Raw genomic sequence first — 20,076 nt, 5'->3', positions numbered from 1 at the left:
ATGTGGAGGAAGTAGAGGATGAGTCGTTTTGGCAGCTGGGTTTAAACAAATGCTCTTTTAGCAGCAAGGAGGAAGTTTTGAGTTCTGAAACTTACAGTATGTTTTTATAATACAATGACTTCTTATATGTCAAAAGATCAGGAAAATGTGATTCTTTACATCATGAACACTTTAATATGTTACTTCTGTAGGGAACAAGTTAAGAGATATTCAAATCAGAATGCAGAAACATTTGCCACACATTACTGATGTACAAAAACAAGTTCCACTTGTTCTTTGGAATGCCAGTTCCCTTTTTGAGAAAGATTGCTTAATTAATCAATTCAGTTGTTTTTAATTACATACAAATATAAATAGCCGAATGTACATTAGAGTGTTTTAAATGGCAAACAATGCTTTAATTTACAGTGGTACAAGTGGCTTAGATCGAATGGCAGGCTTACTCTTTCTGAGTCGCAATCCTGAGACAAAACTCACAATAATACACATAATTAAAATCATCTGTCATCATCACGGTTACCATTTTACAATAACAACCACTGTGGAATAACGCACATACTTGATGACTTATAGACAAAAACTGAAAGTCTTTTTTTGGCCTAGCGAAGAAATTGCAATACAACCTGATTGTGTTGTACAAAATAAAATTACCATAATTACATTAGCGGAATTATGAATGATCTTCGTAACATGTTTAGAATCTTTTTAAATGATTCAGAAAGCTTGGTCTGAAAGCTGCATTGAAATTAAGAACAGAAAATTTATATATTCCATGTACGTATATTCAAGTTAACCACTTAACTTGGCATTTTTTTTTTTTCACCCAACACCTCTTAAGAGGGATACTGAGGTACCATTCTCTACACACACAAGCATAGCTGTGAAATATTCTCTAAAGGATGAAGGCTTGACTGTTACACAGATGGAATATGGCACTGTTTTATAAATAAACCTCTGAAAAACAAATATCACGCCTATTTCTGCTCTGAGATTAGATCAGTGAGCACTTGAAATTCAAATCAGTCAAACTCATCATTGAAAAACGTTGAGCAGATTGGAACATTCCAATACTGAGGACATAAACGAACAGAGATATTTAAAAAATTACACACACACACATTATATATACATATATATATATATATATGTATATATATATGAAATAAAGAACAACACATATACCCAGGACTGAACCAAATATATCACAGAATTCTAAACCGATACATCTTTTATACAAAAACTGATTTGAGCGTTTTGAATAACAATGTACAATCATGCTTACTCTCACAGATAAAGTGTTTGTAGTATCTAGTGAGTGTGTGAATGTTGTGTGTATACTGTATATGCACATCCCATTCTCTGCTTTCGATCACATCAATTTTTAAGTACAATCCCCCAGTTTTAAACATTGAATCTCCTCTTAAAAATACAGAATTTGCCCAATTAAGTGTCCACCTTCAGAATAAAGCATTCAGAACAGGAGCATTCTTATGTACAGTTAGGTACACTGTCTCTTCTCTCCAGTTTGAAAGGAGGTGACAAAAAGGTTTGTCCATAGACATGTGTTGCAGTGCTTGTTTTTTAATGTGCATCTCCAGTTAAAGTCATTTCTCCAAATACATGAGAGCACTTGATACATAGTATCATCTTAGATTGAGTTGTTCAGTCCTCCCAGACACTAGGTGGTGCTGTGTGGCACAACTAGCTGAGTTTTTGGAGCAGTTTATCCTCTTGTAGTTGGAAGGGAACAATGACGGACATCTCTGCGATGAAGCGCTCACAGGCCTGCCGGCTCACCTGCTTGCAAAAGCGCAGGTCAATGCGACAGATGCTTCCACAGCGTTTGAAGTAGCTCAGCGTCTGGTCGGTGACCCTGTTACACACTAAAAAGACAATTAAGAAAGGAAAGGTCAGTCAGGAGTGAATTAATGGTTTTCCAGCATTAGACTGATACAAGTGAACCATTACTTGGCACTATGTTGGTGGAAAAGGGTTATGGAACAGCATTATTTGAAACCACATTCTCTTCTTAGTTTTGTCAAGATGGCAAGATTCCTTATAGATTTATTGTATATGGGTACACATACTATTTTAAGGCATTAGTTGTGGTAAAATGGCTTCTGTGACTGAATTTGTGAACTGTTCAATTACTAGAAAGGTTGACATCGGTGAGTGAGTCTCTAGTGGTAGTCCCTGCAGCAGTCAGCAGGTTGACTGACTGGTCATTGATATGGTTGCAGTAACTTAAGTCCAGACTGGAGAGAAGAGGCATATTCTTAATGATAAGACGCAGAGAGCTGTCTGTGATGTCCAAACCAGCCAGACGCAGGCCAGTCACATTTCGCAGTTTACTGCGAGTGTCCATTTGACCTGATAGAAAAGAAACAAGTGGAGAATATTGTTGACAAAAGATACATGTTATTATTAACCGAAACTAAAATGAAAACTAAATGTTCACTGATACATTATTTGGGGAAAAATGAAACTAAAGTAAAATACAGTTTTCTAACAAAAAAATAACTAAAATACAATAAAAATTGATACACAGTATATTACAAAATGTTAAGCATTTACCACCCACCTTTATCAAACATTAAAATGGCACAAGATAGTGCTAAAATTAGAAAATCAAGAGAAATGAAACGCTGTTTACTAAATAATATGAAATAACATTAATAAAGTAAAATTAAAAAACTATGAAAAACACCTAAAACTAACAGTTAAATAATGAAAACTGACCAACTGACAATAACACAGAATGCATCTTTATTATTACTATTTAATCCTGAATATTTTATGATATTGGTAGGGCTCTATGAAATCCTATTTATTTTTTTCAAATTCCATTACATTTTTTTCCCAAATTCCGTGTTTTCCATTTTATTTCACTGAACAGTGCGGTTTAAAGTTTATTACATTGTATCATTTAAAAAAAAGTGTCAACATACCATTGCATTATTTTTTATTAAATCCAATCCAAAACCAGAGGTGGTGGGATACATAGAGCATCACAGTATTTATGAAAGCAGTGAAGAAACTCTTGCTTGAGATATTGCTTAAATATAATGTAATTATTACTGATACATTATTATCATCATTACTACTACTCCTACATTGAATATAACATTTTACTATACAGAGGTAATATAGTTCTGTGGCACTTTTAAAATTTCACACATCTAGTTAAATATTATGTTCTGTTTTTGATGGTGTGCACTTTGTCATTAATTCACACACACAAGAGCGAGCATGGTGTTAATGATGTGGTTAGTGTACAAGCAGTGTCATCTCACTTACTCTTAAACCATTCAGCTCTTGCAAACCGTATAGGCTATTGTTTAATTAAATCTCCTTTTGTGGCTTTTTTATTTTATTTATAATACTAGGACATATCATGATTTGAATTTAATTAACTGTGCATTCATAAAGTATTTTCATTTCAAATATGTTAAATTCCGTGACATTTCGTGTTTTAAAAGTTAATTGTGTTTTTATGACTGGATGGTCATTATCTATGATTCTGTCCGTGTTTTCAACAATGAGGGAATCATAGAGCCCTATATTGGGATATGGAATTATGTTGAAACTTGCATGTGTGCATTTATTTATGTGTATTACCAGGTCTGTTGTCAGTAGGAGGGGAGAGTAGGTCCCTCATCTGGGGGTCTTTGAGTCCCTCAACCCACTGCAGGTCCAGAGTGCGCAATAGAGGACAGCTAGACGTGCAGAGAGCTGAAACAGCCACCCATGAACAGCCTGACAGAAGGAGCACCCTCAGTCCTGCATCAAAACACGCATATATACAGGGGTTTAGAGGCAGATGAAATGAATCCACAAACATGCTTACATAAATACTCACCTGGTAATCGATTAATAAGCCAGCTTAATTGCTTCTTGGAGATGTTGGTCCAGCTCAGATCCAGAGTGATGGGCTGTCTGCGAATGATCCCACTCAGCATGAGAGGGGTGATGGACTTGCAACGCTTCACATCTATACGAGTCCATAACCTCTTTTCACAGCACCTAAACACATACACAGACATTAATGTGGAGTGGTGGTGGTGTAGTGGTCTAATCACCATAACTGGTAATCTGGTAAACTGGTAATCAGAAGGATGCCCCACAGCCACCACCATTGTGTCCTTGAGCAAGACACTTAACTCCAGGTTGCTCCGGGGGGATTGTCCCTGTAATAAGTGCTCTGTAAGTCGCTTTGGATAAAAGCGTCTGACAAATGCATAAATGTAAATGTAATGCTAGTCAAAAGATCTGAAATCACAATAATAATGAAACCAACAGTAAAATGTCTTTGTATTAATCACATAGGCCCCATCTCAACTGACACAAATGATTTGGACTTGCAGTCTCATGACCTTTGTTTGTACATAAGACCATAGGATATCCTATTTGTCTTTTTATGGTTCAAAGGAGTGGTCATGTTCACACACTATGTGCCTTCAGTGTGTTCCTGATAAACACTTTTGAACAATGCTACCCAACAGGCCATGTGATATTTCAACCAAAGCCTGGACTTGGAAGAGGACAATAAGGGCTGAGGTCATCATTTGGAACAGGGACATTAATTAGAGGTCACATATATCCAAACTTTGATAAAAGATTCAAAGTCATAAAACTCATGATACAAGCTGATAGGCCCTTTTAAACATGTGATCTGTCAGCCAATCAGCTCACAATCTCTATGGCCCAAGATGATGCGTCATTTGACAAGAAATCTGTTAGCCAATATCTTTGTAGAACATCTAAATTGCCGGTTGTTTGCAGGTAATCTGGTTGCATTGCAGCGCACTACAAGAGTTCTCACTGAAACCCTCCTCCTCCCCAGCACCACAGGTCTTCAAGGGGATTATATTTATGTCTAATTATGCTGCAGTATGTTTCATGCAGTATGTGTATGAAATAGCAGTGGCAAGTCTTTGTACTTGTTCTGCAGCAGCGTAAGCAGGTATAGTCCGCAAAAACCAAACCAACAACTATCATATCCATGAAATTTATTCAGAGAGTTGTCATGACTGAACTATTTATAATTGATCATCTAATTGTCAACAGATAAACTAGACTTTAGGTTTTTCTTACCAGCGATTCCAGGTCCGGCACACTTGCATACACACACAAAGCTCACGATGGCTCAAGTGACTAAAGATAGCCAACCAGACTTCTCTAGGAGCTATGTGATTACGGCCATCTGCTAGTGGCAGTCTATCAGGTGGAGGGCAGATCGGAGGCGGCCGGATAACGTGCCGTTCCATCTGCACACATTTGGGAGGGGAACGGGCGGGCAGTGGCCTGACTGTGGGTGAACTGCGGTTCAAGCCTAGTGGGGTTATCTGAGGAGGGTAAAAGTGCCGCAGCTCCCAAGATGTCCCATTCATCTCTCGAGCTCGTAAGTGTGGCCTCTCCCCTCCTGCCTCTCCACCTCCTCCCCTTTCTACTCCTCCACCTCCTACTCCATTCCCTGCAGTCCTGTTCCTTAAGCCTCTCTTTGGTTCCTCGTTCTCGCTGTCCTCGGGTTCACTCTTGAGCGGCTGCTGGTTCTTGTTGGCCAGTGAATGCTCTGTGCGGCGGATCTCCATGTTGAGCTGCTTGCTGAGCTCTGTGCTGAGCTGCCGATTCTGGGGCTTGCGACGGTGCCGTCTCGCCCTGGGTCGAGGAGCCTTCTCCCGTGTCTCACTGCTTTCGCTGCTGGGACCGGCCCTGGGGGAGCTACACCATGATGCGTCACTCTCAAGTGATAACGAGAGATTCTTCAGTGCAGGGCTGCTGTCCCTGCCTTGTTTGGCATTACTCTCCTCTTCCTCTTCCTCCTCGTCTTCTTCCTTTAGGGATCTGAAAAATGGATCTCTCTCCTCCCGCCGCTCTTCATGCTGCTCTTCCTCTTTTCTTACTGTGCTGTAGTCTCTCTTGAATAAACGGCGAGGTGGCTCTCGCTTCTCTTCCTCTTCATCAGAGTTATCCTCTTCCTCTTCTGTTTTCATCTGAGAGAGTTTGGGAATCAAAGACTCTTCGGGTCTCCAGGGTTTCTTCGGCTACAAATACAAAATTACGAAGTTATTGAATGACAAATCAAAAGTAGATTTTTAATGTTTATGCAAATGAATGTTTGTCTATGTGCATGTTACCTTTTTTTTAGTGCTCGCCTCCTCTTCCTCTTCATCATCTTCAAATAACTTCCTCTTCTTCCTCAAAAAGTTAGGCACTTCAGACCTTGGTCTCTGCAGACCACTTGGCGTCAAGTGTGGGGGCAGACGTGAGGGCAGATCCTCAGTCTTTATTCTGGGAGTCTCTTCCCTCTCACTTTTCCTCTTGATGGATGCTGCGCCAGATGAAGCCTGGTCACCCTCCTCTCGTCCATCACGGCCTGCCTTCTGCTCCCTCAACAGGGAACCCGGCAGGTTGGATGCATACTTAAATCCTGGGCCCCGTTTTTGCTTACAGGCCAAAAGAATGGCAAGAAAACAAAAGACAACTTTATACCTTTTGAATATCATCCATTCATCTGATGACATGATATTAACTATAACTGCTATAATTGTTAAACTTCAATGAGCTTGCATTAGATAAGTTCTCCCAAAAATGTATATTCTGTCAAAATGTACTCTTATGTTCCAAACCCTAATCTAAATGAAACTAAAACAGGAACAAAATATCTGAGGCAACACAGGATCAAAAAGTCAGTGAACATAATTTGCATAATTACATTTCATTTAAATCAACTGATCTCAGATTAGGGGACTCTGGACTGTCAGTAAATGATTAAACTTTCGACATAATGTCATGTGACCAAACAACATGGTGCTGACCACAGCAGAGTTTGTCTTTGGGAGAAACGCCAACAAAACTACATCTGCTAAGAAACCTAAATATGTTTTTACATTAAAAACTTCATCCAATATGCCATTTGTTTTTAATTGAGTGCATTATCGTGAAATGCCACACTAAACAATATCCTATATTCACTGTGCATTATCCCATTGAGAATCAATGGATGCATCCAAAAGCTGGGAAATGTTGCTTTCAGAGGCTTTATACAGAGTTAGGATGAAAATAAGGTGCATTTCAAACTGATTTGAGACCAGATAGAGAGCACACAGGATGTGAAGAGGTGTACTAAATAGGGAGCATCCTATAGCTCTCGAAGTGCATTCAATCCAAACTTCCTATAAAAAGTTCAGTTTCAGGCTGCAGAAAATGTTTGGACCACTCAACATGTTTGGCAGACATGGGAGAATGATAATCAGTACATAGATTCAGAATTGTATAATTTTATTTTAACATGGTTGGCAGAGATTTGATGATGCTAGCCATTTGAATCAGAATTATGCTGAATGTCTGTAATGTCTCCAAAACATGAATAACCACAACTCCTAGAAACATAATGAACAATTTGATAAAACAATCTGACTTTCAATAATTTGGTATTATAAAATTTCACAACTTAGTCCAGCTGTCCACATCGGTTGCCTTAAATTTTTAGGTAAACTATTTGCTCTACAATTTATTCATTTATTTTTGTGCAACTAGTTACAAATCAAAAAGGGAAATGGAAAATGCACACAGCAGTCACGCTCGGATCTCAGGAGATTATACAAAAACAAAGTTCTTACTTAGCTGTATACCATTATATATAATTAGTCTCTTTTCATAAATACAAATATTAATAAAAAAAAAAACATCTTTACTGTTCCCCAGGTACTCACTTTTCCAGTTTTTCCAGCGTAGTTGCATTTGGGACATTCCCAGCAGTTCGGAAGCTCATCATTTACCACCCCAGGTGCATCCTTCACCTGTATAGGCAAGAGGCTAGTGTCAGAGCAGAGGGAGCCAGAGAGGTCTAGGAGCATTTATGCTAACACACTCCTGATAAGTAATGTGAAAACTCCACCCTTGCACACTCTAAAGAGGATCTAAAGGGTGTTAAATGCTGTGAGAACCTGCCCTCTAACATACACTTCAACCGAATGTCTTCCTTTTTTGTGCCCATATAAAACGAAAGAGGGGGAGGGTGTACACTGCTACACTTCTTTGCATTTACTTAGGTCAGTGGTAAGTGAAAAAGAGGTAAAGCTATGGTTCAGTCACTCTGACCTTGAGGCAGTTTGGATGGACAATCTCGTTGCAGATGGAGCACTCCATGAGCATGGCGTTAAATTTCTCGTCTTCTTCGTCAAGTGTGTCTTCTTTACCAGCCTCACCGCATACCACACACACTGCTGTGTGCGGTAACACAGGCTGTGGAACCACATGCCAATATATTAACATCTTGTATATCAATTTTCTTGAACATGTGTAAACTTGTATTCCAAAATTTAAATAACAAAAATAGAAAACACAATTTCAAAACACCATCTCTTTCAAAATATGAACAGTTTGAATAACCCGTGAATGCAAACGGCGTCTGCAGATTCTGAACACAAGAGGAGGGTTAAATGCGTTATTGTGGATGTGGCCTCAGGCTTTAAGTCATTCCAATGATATTTAGGTCAGAGCCTTGACATTCACCTTTTGTTGCATTGTCCTTTATTTTGGCTGTATCATGAAGCATATTCATCGCTTTTCCTGCCACCCTGTCAGTGATTTTGCGGCCGTTCACTTCTTAAATCTTGATTTTAAACCACTAAACCTTTGACATTAATTAATACCCCTCTAACCATTTTTAAGTGCCCTTCTGCCCAAAGTAAATTCTTCTCAAAACTCCTCTTAAAACTACACTTCCAGCAGTGGAATCCTCTGGGAAAACACCTTTTGTAATCATTAATAATTAATCATTTAAACTACTTTGCTGCATATGGTATGATTGGTACATATATAAAATTGCTAGTAATTGTCTTCTTATCCAATAAAAATACTCTTAATTCCAAGTATTCAAATGTGTGTGTAATTAAAAGTGTACCAAGCATAATTTATTTTAATGTATAATGCAACAAAATGTAATTCTTTGAAAGGGGGATGGTGACTTTCTAGTGACTTACTGAGTTACTGGGTTTCTTACCGCTATACACTGTCTCATAATACAGGATTGTTTCATGCGGCCAGGCCCTCCAAACTTCTTCATGTCCTTACAGAAATGACACTCTCCACATTCTGTCCGAACACACGCCTCGCACTTCCGACATCGTGTTCGCCTTCGGCGAGCTCCAGAGGAGGTTCGATTGGATGGCAGCTTGACTGCTGTCGAACTGGAAGAAGAGCTGGCTGCTGCCGGAGTTGTTACCGTTGATGCAGCCATTTTGGGGTTTGGCCGGTTGGGTAGCCGTTGCTAAAAAAGAGGAATAGGATTAAATAATAATTTAAAAAAACAACAATAATTAGATTACATCTATGTATACCTCAGCACTGTTACCCAAGAAACATTAAATATAATCCAGCAACAATCCAAAGGCTAAATTAAGACCAAAACAATTCCCACACGCTGGTAAATGCAAATCAGACTCAGAAATAAGTGCTATTATTAAGTCTTTGCTTGAAACTACCGTTTACTGTAATGTATAGTGGAAACGTGTTGCATTTATAGATATAGGCAAGCCAAGGCAGGTTTATTTGTACAGGTTTGCTTTACAATGGCATTGTGAGAAATAAAATAAAGAAATCACATTAAAATTATTATTCATTTGAAATACTAATTCAATTAGAACTGGTTTAAAATACAATCTGAAATTGAATGGAAATCAATGCAACAGGGTAAAAAGGAGTTCAGAGCTGAACCACAACTGACACAAGAAAAGATCAATTTTCGGAACTTGAATGTAACATCTAAATCCAAATATTTAAGGTATTAATAACTAAACATCCCTAATGATCTACAAGTTCCTTTAGGTTCATAATCTTCCAAGCATATCTGACAATTGATTTTAGTCTTCAGCCATTAAGTAATTTATAAATAACAGCACTTTTTAAAATCACATAACCGAACTTTAAATTTCAGTTCTGTACCCAACTAGAAGCCAGTGTAAAGATTTGGTGTATGCTCAATTTTTTTCTTTTTGGAAAGTCTAGTAGGGATTCCATTGCAGTAGTTTCCTTAGGACTTACTGTATAGTAAAAACCTAATTCTTGCTATATTTTTGAGATTATATTAGGCTTATTTAGATATTGCTTTCTTGTGGCTACTAAAACTAGCAAGTAAAACACATACATGCAACCCATATTTAATTCAGGCTCATTTGAAGCTCCATTTTAAACCATTCAGTCCATTTAATGTAATTTGCTTGGTACCTGGTTCACATTTGATTAGCTCAAATGGCAGAGATGAAGTAGTATTGCCACTATAGTTGCTCTTCTGTAACCTCATTCTGTACACTGAACAGCTATCAATTGGGGCTTTTCCACTGCATGGTACAACTCTACTTTTTTGGGGTTTTCCACTGTGGATAGTACCTGGTACCTGATACTTTTTTTTAGTAAAATCTCGGTCGAGGTTCCACGCGAGCCAAGCCGATACTAAATGTGAGGTCAAAATCCTGCAGATCACTGATTGGTCAGGGAGAATAGTAACTACCAGCATCACTGGATTTACGACACGCAACATCAATCCGCTATTTTTAAAATTAGCAACAGCGATAGCAGTATCTTTTGTTCACACACATTTCGAATTGTGAAAAAAGAAATGGCTGTGTGCAAAACCATGCCATGGTCAATAAACAAGGTGCAGAAGGTCCACTAGTTAGCGATGAGCAAAATGAAAAAGTCTCTCAAGAAGTGTCTCAGCTGTTGGCCGCACACGGCTACCACCGGACATACCAATGGTGTAGGGAAAAGGTAAAAAAATTTTTAAGTGACTACAGAACCATCAAGTAAAAGTGGAAGTGGTTCGACCAAATGGACGCTATCTGAACCGGAGAGCAATGGGAGGGAGAGTGCTCTGGACGCGTTAACTCTATCCTCTGCTTGAAAACTTCACTTTATTTAGTTGATCAGCTACTGGAAGCTTGCTTCTAAAACAATCAGGCCAATTTAACTGTTGCACCTGTGTAAAATCACCATGCAACAACTGCTTTATGCAGCACAATGAGCTAGTAGCTAACAGCTAGCGGTCATGTTATTGTTTTGATCAGTTTGTTTTGTGTTTAAGATGATGTCACGGCAGTAGAGTCGGCACAACTATGACGATCAGCCTATAATCCCACCCACGTTGAGGGACACTAAACTGCAGTGGAAATGCAAGCTCAGAAACGTAGAGCGAGTAGAGCTGAGACGAGTCGAACCGTACCGTGCAGTGGAAAAGTGCCAAATGACTCAAAGCTCTTACCAGCCCATCTTAAATCCTGTTTACCCACCCAGTCATACTGTTCCTGTATGAATCTATTTACAACGCTTCAATAATAAATGCTTATAGCCATCACTTTATCACCCTTGAGATCTGCAACATTTTACATTTGTTTGGCATCACTACTCCACTGTGCACTCTCTTATATATTAGAATATAACCTATTTAAGGACCACATTACGTTAGCTTGGACCCTTGAACTTGATCTTTAATGCAATGAAAGGAACAAATAGTGGATTCCGGCAAACCGCCCCATCAAGTCCCTTTGTTGCTGGCAGTGAATTTGTTCTGATAACACGAGTTCAGGTGTCCAATTATTCTCAAACCACCAGCACTGGCATTCCACAGAATGGATGCTTTGAAGTTTAAACCCATACATTAATGTTTTAATGCTGATTATAAATTGATCATGAGGGAGAGTAAAACCCAATGAGGGTGGGATAAACAAAAGCAAATCAAATTAAATGTGGACACCATTGTTGGGCTGCTTATTGTAAAAAGTCTTCAATTACCAACTGATACGTCTTTACTGGCTTTGAAAGGAATAGTATTGAAGAACAGTATTTTGGAGATATAGTGATTATAATTAGTGACTAACTAATATTGGCCAGGCCAAATAATCGGCCATTTTTTGGCCAAAACATTTTTTGGTAGTGTTTATCGTTATTTATGTCCTGCTCTCTATATATCGGTATCGCCATCAGTCATTGAAAAACCCATATAGTTCGACCACTAATTGTAATACTCTCTACTTGCCAGTATAGAAATTAATGTATTGTCAGGGCCGTGTTCTAGTGGTAAGTTCAACATGTCGAGTTATGGTGCTCGTGCAGCCAATGCAGGTTCAAATCCGACTAACTACATTTCCTGATCATCTTCCTCTCACAATTTCCCATCCACTTTCTCTAATGTACATATGAATAAAAGTGCCAAAATGTTCTAAATAAAAAGGATATAGTCCCATATATCTTAAAATATACACTCATTGAGCTCTTTATAAGGAAAACCTGTACACCTACTTGTCAATGCAATTATGGCAGCAGTGCAATGCATAAAATCATGCAGATACAGGTCAGCAGCTTCAGTTAATATTCACATCAACCATCAGAATGAGTAAAAACATCTCAGTTATTTCGACCATGGCATGATTGTTGATGCCAGACGGGCTGGTTTGAGTATTTTTTGTAACTGCTGATCTGAGATTTTTATGCACAACAGTCTTAAGAATGTATAGAGTATAATGCGAAAAAACAAAAATATCCAGTGAGCAGCAGTTCTGCGGATGGAAATGCCTTGTTGATGAGAGAAAGGAGAATAGCTAGACTGGTTAGAGCAGGCAGAAAGGCTACAGTAACTCAGATAACCACTCTGTACAATTTTAGTGAGCAGAAAAGCATCTCAGAATGCACAACATGTCGAACCTTGAGACAGATGGGCTACAACTGCAGAAGACCACGTTGGGCACTTTATTAGGACAATAGTGTTCCTAATAAAGTGCTCACTGATTATGTCATATGCAATGCATTACATAAATAAAATAAATAACATGGCAATTAACAAACAGATTTGGCAAAGAGTTCTGGTACAATGATTTTTTTAAATGATCTTGTGAAGGAGAAAAAAAAAAGTGTCACTGGTATCAGGTACTACAGATGTGCGTATGTTTGAGGACTATGTCAGCTGTTATTTTTATCTCACTGTAGTGAAGTGATGCTGCCACAAGATCTATTCTTACTTATCATCATTATCATCTCCTTTATTAGCATCAATGCAGTTATTATAATCATCACTTGATTACATGTACCACTAAACACAATCTTCATCTCGATTTTCTCCTTTACAAATAAGTGCCATTTTTATCTTGCCTCCCAGCTCAAATAATGAATACAGTACAACACATGCACAAAACTGCAGTGCAGCACTGGAAGTCCATCCTTCTGCAATGTAGCCATGGCAACACAGCAGTTCCTGCTCACTGGTGGAGTGAAGGAAACGGTGGCAGAAATAGGTCTATTTAAGATTTAAAATTGATAGGGGGAAGTGGTTGATGATTGCATTTAACGTCAGATGTTTTTTTTTTGTTGTTTTTTTTACAATTGTGTTTTATCTGAGACCTTAAATAACAGAAATGTACACAATGATTTCAGAGTACTAATGAATAGTGTGCACAAAATACAATAAGGCAAATTAGACAGCATCTTTTAATTAACTAAATGTAAGTAAAGGTATACAGATTATAAATGATCTGGTAGGATGGATATTTAACATAGTTACATATTACCAAGTCCAGCCATACCATAAACAAATACAAAACCATTTTTGCCCTTGGAAAATCCTATACTGCATTCAAATGTCATCATAATCCTTCACAACAAAACAATGAGAACGCAATCTTTCCCCCAGTACTATACATTTCATCAAAACAAATTCAGGGTGCTGCAGAGCAGTACAGACTGTTGACTAAAAAAAATGCCTACAACTACCCAGCAGCACAACACCATTTGTGTGCTTTGGTGTGATTTATCACAGCTGTGACCTCTATTCATTTTGTCCAAGTTTAGAACCCAATATTGGAGATAGACATTTCAAAATAAGAGACTGTTGTATTACTGCACAAACTCATTAGCTGTTAAAAGATTCCCTACATTTGAGGATGTAAGCTGTAACACATTACTTTCTTCTGACCCAAGATCAGTCCTTTTCAACAAAGTATGACACCAGCTCATTCAGAGGTTCTCCAGTGAACTTTCCATAGTACGCTGCAACATCAGTGGAGATTCACATACGTGAGACTGGTTGAGGACTTGTTGTGTTAGGGTACCGTCTGATTCAAATAGAATATAATCTTTATTTATGGCCATATGTCCAGGGCTGGTGAATTTGTTTCTGTGACTTTGCCATAGATAGAATAGCACCACTTATTACAGGGACAGTTACTCCCGGAGTAACCTGGGGTTAAGTGCTTTGCCCAGGGAACAAACGGTGATGGCTCATCACTCACCCCTTGCTGGGATCGAACCAGAAACTTTCCGGTTACCATTTTTAGTGTACCAGGGAGTCTCTGAGAACATTCATGCATCCAAATTGAGAACTTGGAAGTGGTGCAGTCCTACACATACCTGGGAGACCAACAGAAATAGCTGAATAAGCAAACAATGCAGTTATATAATCTATGATCTGCTAGGCGGCCATGAATAATTATTTTACCACAATGCTCCACAAATTATGGCTGCACGATAACACAAAAATCTTAATTGACTGATTATTTCCTTTGATATTGTAATTGTGATAAATTTTGATTCATTGAATTTACATTAAAATATTTGTGTTGGGCAGCTGCATGCCATATTCTTTATGCAGGCTACACATCTCAAATAAGACAAGAATGGTCTCGTAATTACGTTATGGCTGTTCAACATCATATTGGTCCTCATTGCACCATGAAAATCAGAACTATTATTTAATTTGTTTATTTTTTTACCACTACAAAAAACTTCTTTTGAACATTTTGAACCATGGAATGCTGCATTTGACACATTTTTATTATTAGTTTATTGTGGCAGCTGTAATTGTGATCTTATTTTTTTCTAAAAATCTAAACTGGTGACAACTCTTTTTGACCACTAGATACTCTATATGTTTTAAAATTCTATTTTGATGCCCAGCGTCTGCGTACGGTGGAATGCGAGCCTGCCAAAGTATACTCCATACAACTGGGCACACATACACAGGCGGATGGTGCATGCACGCTACAACTACTATGAGACAGACTATTGCTCTTCAGGAGTTTAGAACCATAAAGATTTTTTTCTAGTCCTTCAGACTTGAGTCATACAAATGAAAGTATCTCCTGACCTCCTCGCACAAGCGTTCCTGATGTGTACATCTACTGTTGTTGTTTTAACCTTTGTCTCCTGTTGTTTAGCAATAATGACATCTTCTAGCCCTTCTTCGTGACAGCAACAGCTCAGCTGTGAGTGTTGCCACCTTGTGTACCCATTTATTAGTGCAAATATTTCCAAGGGCATACTTCTCTGGTTGCAGCATCCAGCGCTCGAGCACACTGCTGATGACGAGATTTGCATCACGCATCCTGTACATGGACACTCATCCAGAGACTTTGCATCACATGCACAAGACATAGCGGCATGTGGAAAACCCTGAAGTGTTAAATAGACATATTTCATGTCACCTCCATCTTTCAGAGCTTGCATACAAAGCAGAGGCCAATTGTGGTTTGGTTAACATGTATACATGCTGAACGAAATGGAGCTAAGATCTCATATAGGTCTGTTAGTTCGCCAAAAAACAGACTGCATTTGCAGGACATTTCAAAAAGACTGTTATTGTTTTAGTCTGACTGAAATCAAACTTTTAAAATGCATGCAAACATATGGAGTGCATCACCTTTCCATTTATCCCTGCCTGGACTAATGAGCACTCTTCCAAAATTACATCTAGAGCCCTCCTTTTCCACATCCCAGCATATACTTCCACATCCCAGCATAATTATTCTCCTTTCTGAAGGACTTACATAATCTGTTGAGGTATGCAAACACTATTCTCCGAAAACACCTGCTAATGGTTTAGACGTGACCATACACACGTCATCTTGACTGTTCTGAAGAATAAGTGTGCGTAAATATGTTTACTCACAGCTATGTGTGGGAATTTATGTCTATTTCCTGGCACTTTCTTATGGAAATGCCATATGTCACAAGGCTCAGAGCTGGGAGTCAGAAGGAGTGAAAGTCAAAGGACCCAATGTGTGCTTGAGTCATAAGGCCTCATTGCAACCAGTAATTTTGCAGAAGAGTGAAAACTACCGCCTCTGCAAAATGGAGTGCACAAAAGCGATGAACCAGATACACGTCACTGATACCATTTTCAACTTGATGTGTAGTGTATGTGTACTCCTTAAGACTGATTCAACTGAGTGTAATGGGGAGGTCAAAGCACTGGGCAATTTGTCCAGATCATTTAACGATGACCCAACTGATGAAAACCCCATTTTAACCCAGCCTTTTTTCTTTTTTTTAGGTTTTAGAAGGGTTTGGGGTATAGTGGAGCTAGCTAAACACAAGCTTGGCCACACTGGAAGACCATCTTGTCCAGGCTGGAACATCAACTAAACAAATTTAATCCAGACCAGCAAACCATCTCAGGCAGTTTTTTTATTAGCAGGGAAAACACATGCCCAAAGAAGCCAAGTAAACATAACTTTTTGACTTGCACACTTCCCAAGCTAACCTCAGACAGGGGTGCCCTGGCCTAGAGCAGCCCGGACCTCCTATTGTCCCCCCCCCCGTTGCCTCTACCTTCCCCCATTAACAACCTTAGAAGCTGCCTTAAAGATACAAGACACATTTACAAATCACTATATGGATTAAGATGTTTTAGAATGTGAATGTCATTTGTGCTTAGATGAATGCATAACTTCCACATTGTGTATGTGTCTACCAAGTACTGCTCACCAATTTATATAAAATACCTTGCACACACTCATTGTTCCAAGTGTGTAATCATTTTTCCCCTTTATCTCCCCAATTTGGAATGCCAAATTCCCAATGTACTCCAAGTCCTCGTGGTGGCGTAGTGATTTGCCTCAATCCGGGTGGCGCAGGACGAATCTCAGTTGCCTCCACATCTTATCACATGGCCTGTTGAGCACATTACCGCAAAGATATAGCACGTGTGGAGGCTTCATGATATTCTCTGTGGCATCCACGCACAACTCACCATGCACCTCACTGAGAGCGAATCACATTATAGTGACCACGAGGTGGTTACCCCATGTGACGCTACCCTCCTTAGCAACCGGGCCAATTTGGTTGCTTAGGAGACCTGGCTGGAGTCACTCAGCTCACCCTGGATTCAAACTAGTGACTCCAGGGGTGGTAGTCAGCGTCAATACTCGCTGAGCTATCCAGGCCCCATGCAAGTAATCATTTATAATGTTCTTAATAATTCCAATATTTTGTCAGCAGTTTTACAGCCCATCACTAAAAGGTGTACATCTTGTCATGCTTCCTAAGACAATACTTAAACCTACCAGTCATATCATTTTTCAACCTTAATGCATGCGTAAGAAAGTCTAGATTTTTTTTTACACACATAAGCAACAAACCAAAGTGAGCAGCAGTGCATTATGGGGAGAGAACTTAAGGGCAACACATGTCCAGTCATGCTGCTGCTTTGAGAAAACTTCAATCATGTCTTCATATAATGCAGTTTTTCTACCTGTACACATGTATGAAAAAACTGAGCCTGACATCATGCTGTGTATATCATACCCCTCCAAAGGCAAATAGTAGATTTTAGTTTGCCCAACATATTAATCGGGAGTTGAAAGCCAAACAAAGGAGACAAACCAGTATTATAGAACCATATCCAAACACAGAGTTCAGGAAGCATAAAGGTAAAGCAACAGAATAGTGGTTTTAAACTAACAAGTCTTTCAAAAGCAAGCATACATGACTCCGAGATTCAACAATCACAACCAAGAACTAAACCTCAGCAGAGACGAACAATAAGACAACAGCTCAGGAGTGTAGATGCCACTCTTCTCCTTTTATATCGTGTTTTCTTTTCTGTGACATTGAAAGCCAGATGCATTTCCTGTTGCATGGAAATCTCCCCATTCTTAGCCACTGAAAAGCTACTGCACTAAAACAAAACCCAGAACACTCTTTGGAAGGGAACAAAAAGAAGAAAGCAGAGGCAGAGGTGGAGAACATACATGCAGACATTTCTCAGCCTTGTTTGTGAGGCATGGTCATACAGGGAAGGGAACCTGAGAAGGGAGCTAATTGTTTGTGTGTGTGTATGTGTGTGTGAAGAGGGAGTGAGATCGCTGACCTGTTCGGCTGTGTCCGAGTCGTAATCCTCATCGTCGGCGCTCAGTGACATGGCCATTGCTGTCTGATCTCATAGCCAGCCAGACAAACAGAATACAGACATGGCTATGACCCCCCCACAACAACAGTCGCCTTCAGTCTCTCACCCAATTTCCTTTCTCTACTCCTCTTCCTCTAACCTTCCCCAATGTCTTGCTATTTCGCTCCCTCTCTTTTCCGGTCTGGAAGAGGCAGCTGCACAGGCACACAGCAGCTACCTCATGCATATGCACCAGAAAAAGAAAATGGGGGAGAGGGGGGCCTCAGCTTAGCCAATCACAGACCACCTGGCATCCAGTTACAAGCTTGCCTACAAAGAGCACACATTGTGCCATGGGTCTGGGTGGGAGATAGAGAAGGGGGAGGGGTGGGACTGCCGCACACAAAGAACTACTGACATAACCATGCGAGAGCAAGGTCTTGCTCTGTGAATGATTAAGAGGGTCTGATTCCGTCTTCCTCTTTTACAAACACAGGAAGTTATCGGTTCACTTGTGGTTGATTGATTCAGTCTACTTTGTTGCTTTGCTACAATCATCAGTGCATGTCTGTTTCATACAAACAGTGTTTGTCACACAAGTAGGGACAAATTTGAATGACAATGGTCAAATATCTCACATTTAGAGGCCTATCAGCCTTTATACCTAAACTAGTCAAATTTAATTTAAAGGTGTCTACCTTTATTTAGATCTGCATTCTCTGCAGTTATCCATTCTGCTGAAGAGCATTTGGACATCCTCATTTTGCAAGAATTTGTTTTCGCTAAAATGCTCAATTTAAAAGGAATATTCTAGGTTCAATGCAAGTTAAGCTCAATCGACAGCATTTGTTGCTGAATAAATTGTGACTTGCCCCTCGTTTTCTTTTCTTTCTTTCTTTCTTAAAAAAAAAAAAGCACAAATCTGAGTTACAGTCAGGCACTTACAATGGAAGTGAATGGGGGCCAATTTGTAAACATTAAAATACTCACTGTTTCAAAATTATAGCCACAAGACGTAAACAATATGCATGTTAACATGGTTAAAGTGTTATTAAATCGCTTGCTAACCGTTTTTGTTTAAAGTTATAGGCAATTTTTTGGTGGAAAATTCCTTTGACATTTACTTTGACATCATATTAAGGTTAAAATCTAAATTGACAGACTGAAAACTCCCGAACAACCTCTGTGCACTTCCAACCACTTACATCTATTCAGGAAAAGCAAAAGCAAATCTTCTTTTCTAAATCTACTACACTACATAGACTAATTATATAAAAATATCTACAATGAAATATGCTGTCGGTCTTTCGAGGAAAGGGTGACATCAGGATCAGTCTTTTGAAAATAATCCCAAATATAGCAATGTAAACTGTAGCAATTATAATATTTTGATGGAAATGCTGTGAATGCATGCTTATAATCTATCTGGGAAGTAATAGGATTTTCATTGTATTTATAGTATCTGAATGTGTTGCCATTTTTTATAACAAATACCCTAGTTTGTTTAATAAAAAGCCATACTTGCATCAAGTTACATTATAATGTTACAAACCCATGGTTTGATCTTTGTTATAAGGTCTTACTACAACACAGTTATGGTTGCTAAGCAAAAATATGGTAAATTAAATAAATCGATATATTTACAAAAAAAATTCAACATAGGGTCCATGTCTTACACCAATTGTTCACAAAACAATGCAAAATAACCTAAACTATGGGTGATTTGTGGTGGACGTCTTAATCAGATACCAGCAGTTGTTGACAAAGATTGTACATGCGTCACCGAGTTGATGAAGAGAGATTACCTTAGTCATTCATTCCTGGTAACAGTTCAAACTAGTCTGCACCTGTTAGACAAACATAAAATAATCAACACAATCGTTATTTGTGGGGGGGACAAAACATAAACGCATGAGTTT

At 38.9% G+C, this 20,076-nt stretch overlaps 1 protein-coding gene across 2 annotated transcripts; it reads right to left on the bottom strand.

Moving 5' to 3' along the window:
* Nucleotides 1-156: 156 nt before the first annotated feature.
* On the bottom strand, nt 157-18,396 carry kdm2ba (lysine (K)-specific demethylase 2Ba). 2 transcript variants are annotated; one of them, XM_052093668.1, is made up of 10 exons: nt 18,140-18,396; nt 9,008-9,274; nt 8,104-8,247; nt 7,716-7,802; nt 6,138-6,455; nt 5,095-6,044; nt 3,860-4,023; nt 3,619-3,780; nt 2,152-2,370; nt 157-1,883 (listed from the first exon to the last, which is right to left on the bottom strand). In XM_052093668.1, the coding sequence occupies exons 1-10, from the start codon at nt 18,194-18,196 to the stop codon at nt 1,702-1,704; spliced, it is 2,550 nt and encodes an 849-aa protein (XP_051949628.1). In that variant the 5' UTR covers nt 18,197-18,396; the 3' UTR covers nt 157-1,701. The 2 variants fall into 2 exon arrangements, with proteins under 2 accessions (XP_051949628.1, XP_051949629.1); XM_052093669.1 differs by having other exon boundaries at nt 6,138-6,446.
* Nucleotides 18,397-20,076: the final 1,680 nt, after the last annotated feature.

The sequence above is a fragment of the Xyrauchen texanus genome, chromosome 27, assembly GCF_025860055.1.
Source record: "Xyrauchen texanus isolate HMW12.3.18 chromosome 27, RBS_HiC_50CHRs, whole genome shotgun sequence".
Taxonomy (NCBI): Eukaryota; Metazoa; Chordata; class Actinopteri; order Cypriniformes; family Catostomidae; genus Xyrauchen; species Xyrauchen texanus.
Note: the sequence above shows the minus strand (reverse complement) of the source record. Positions and strands in the feature narration are given on the sequence as shown.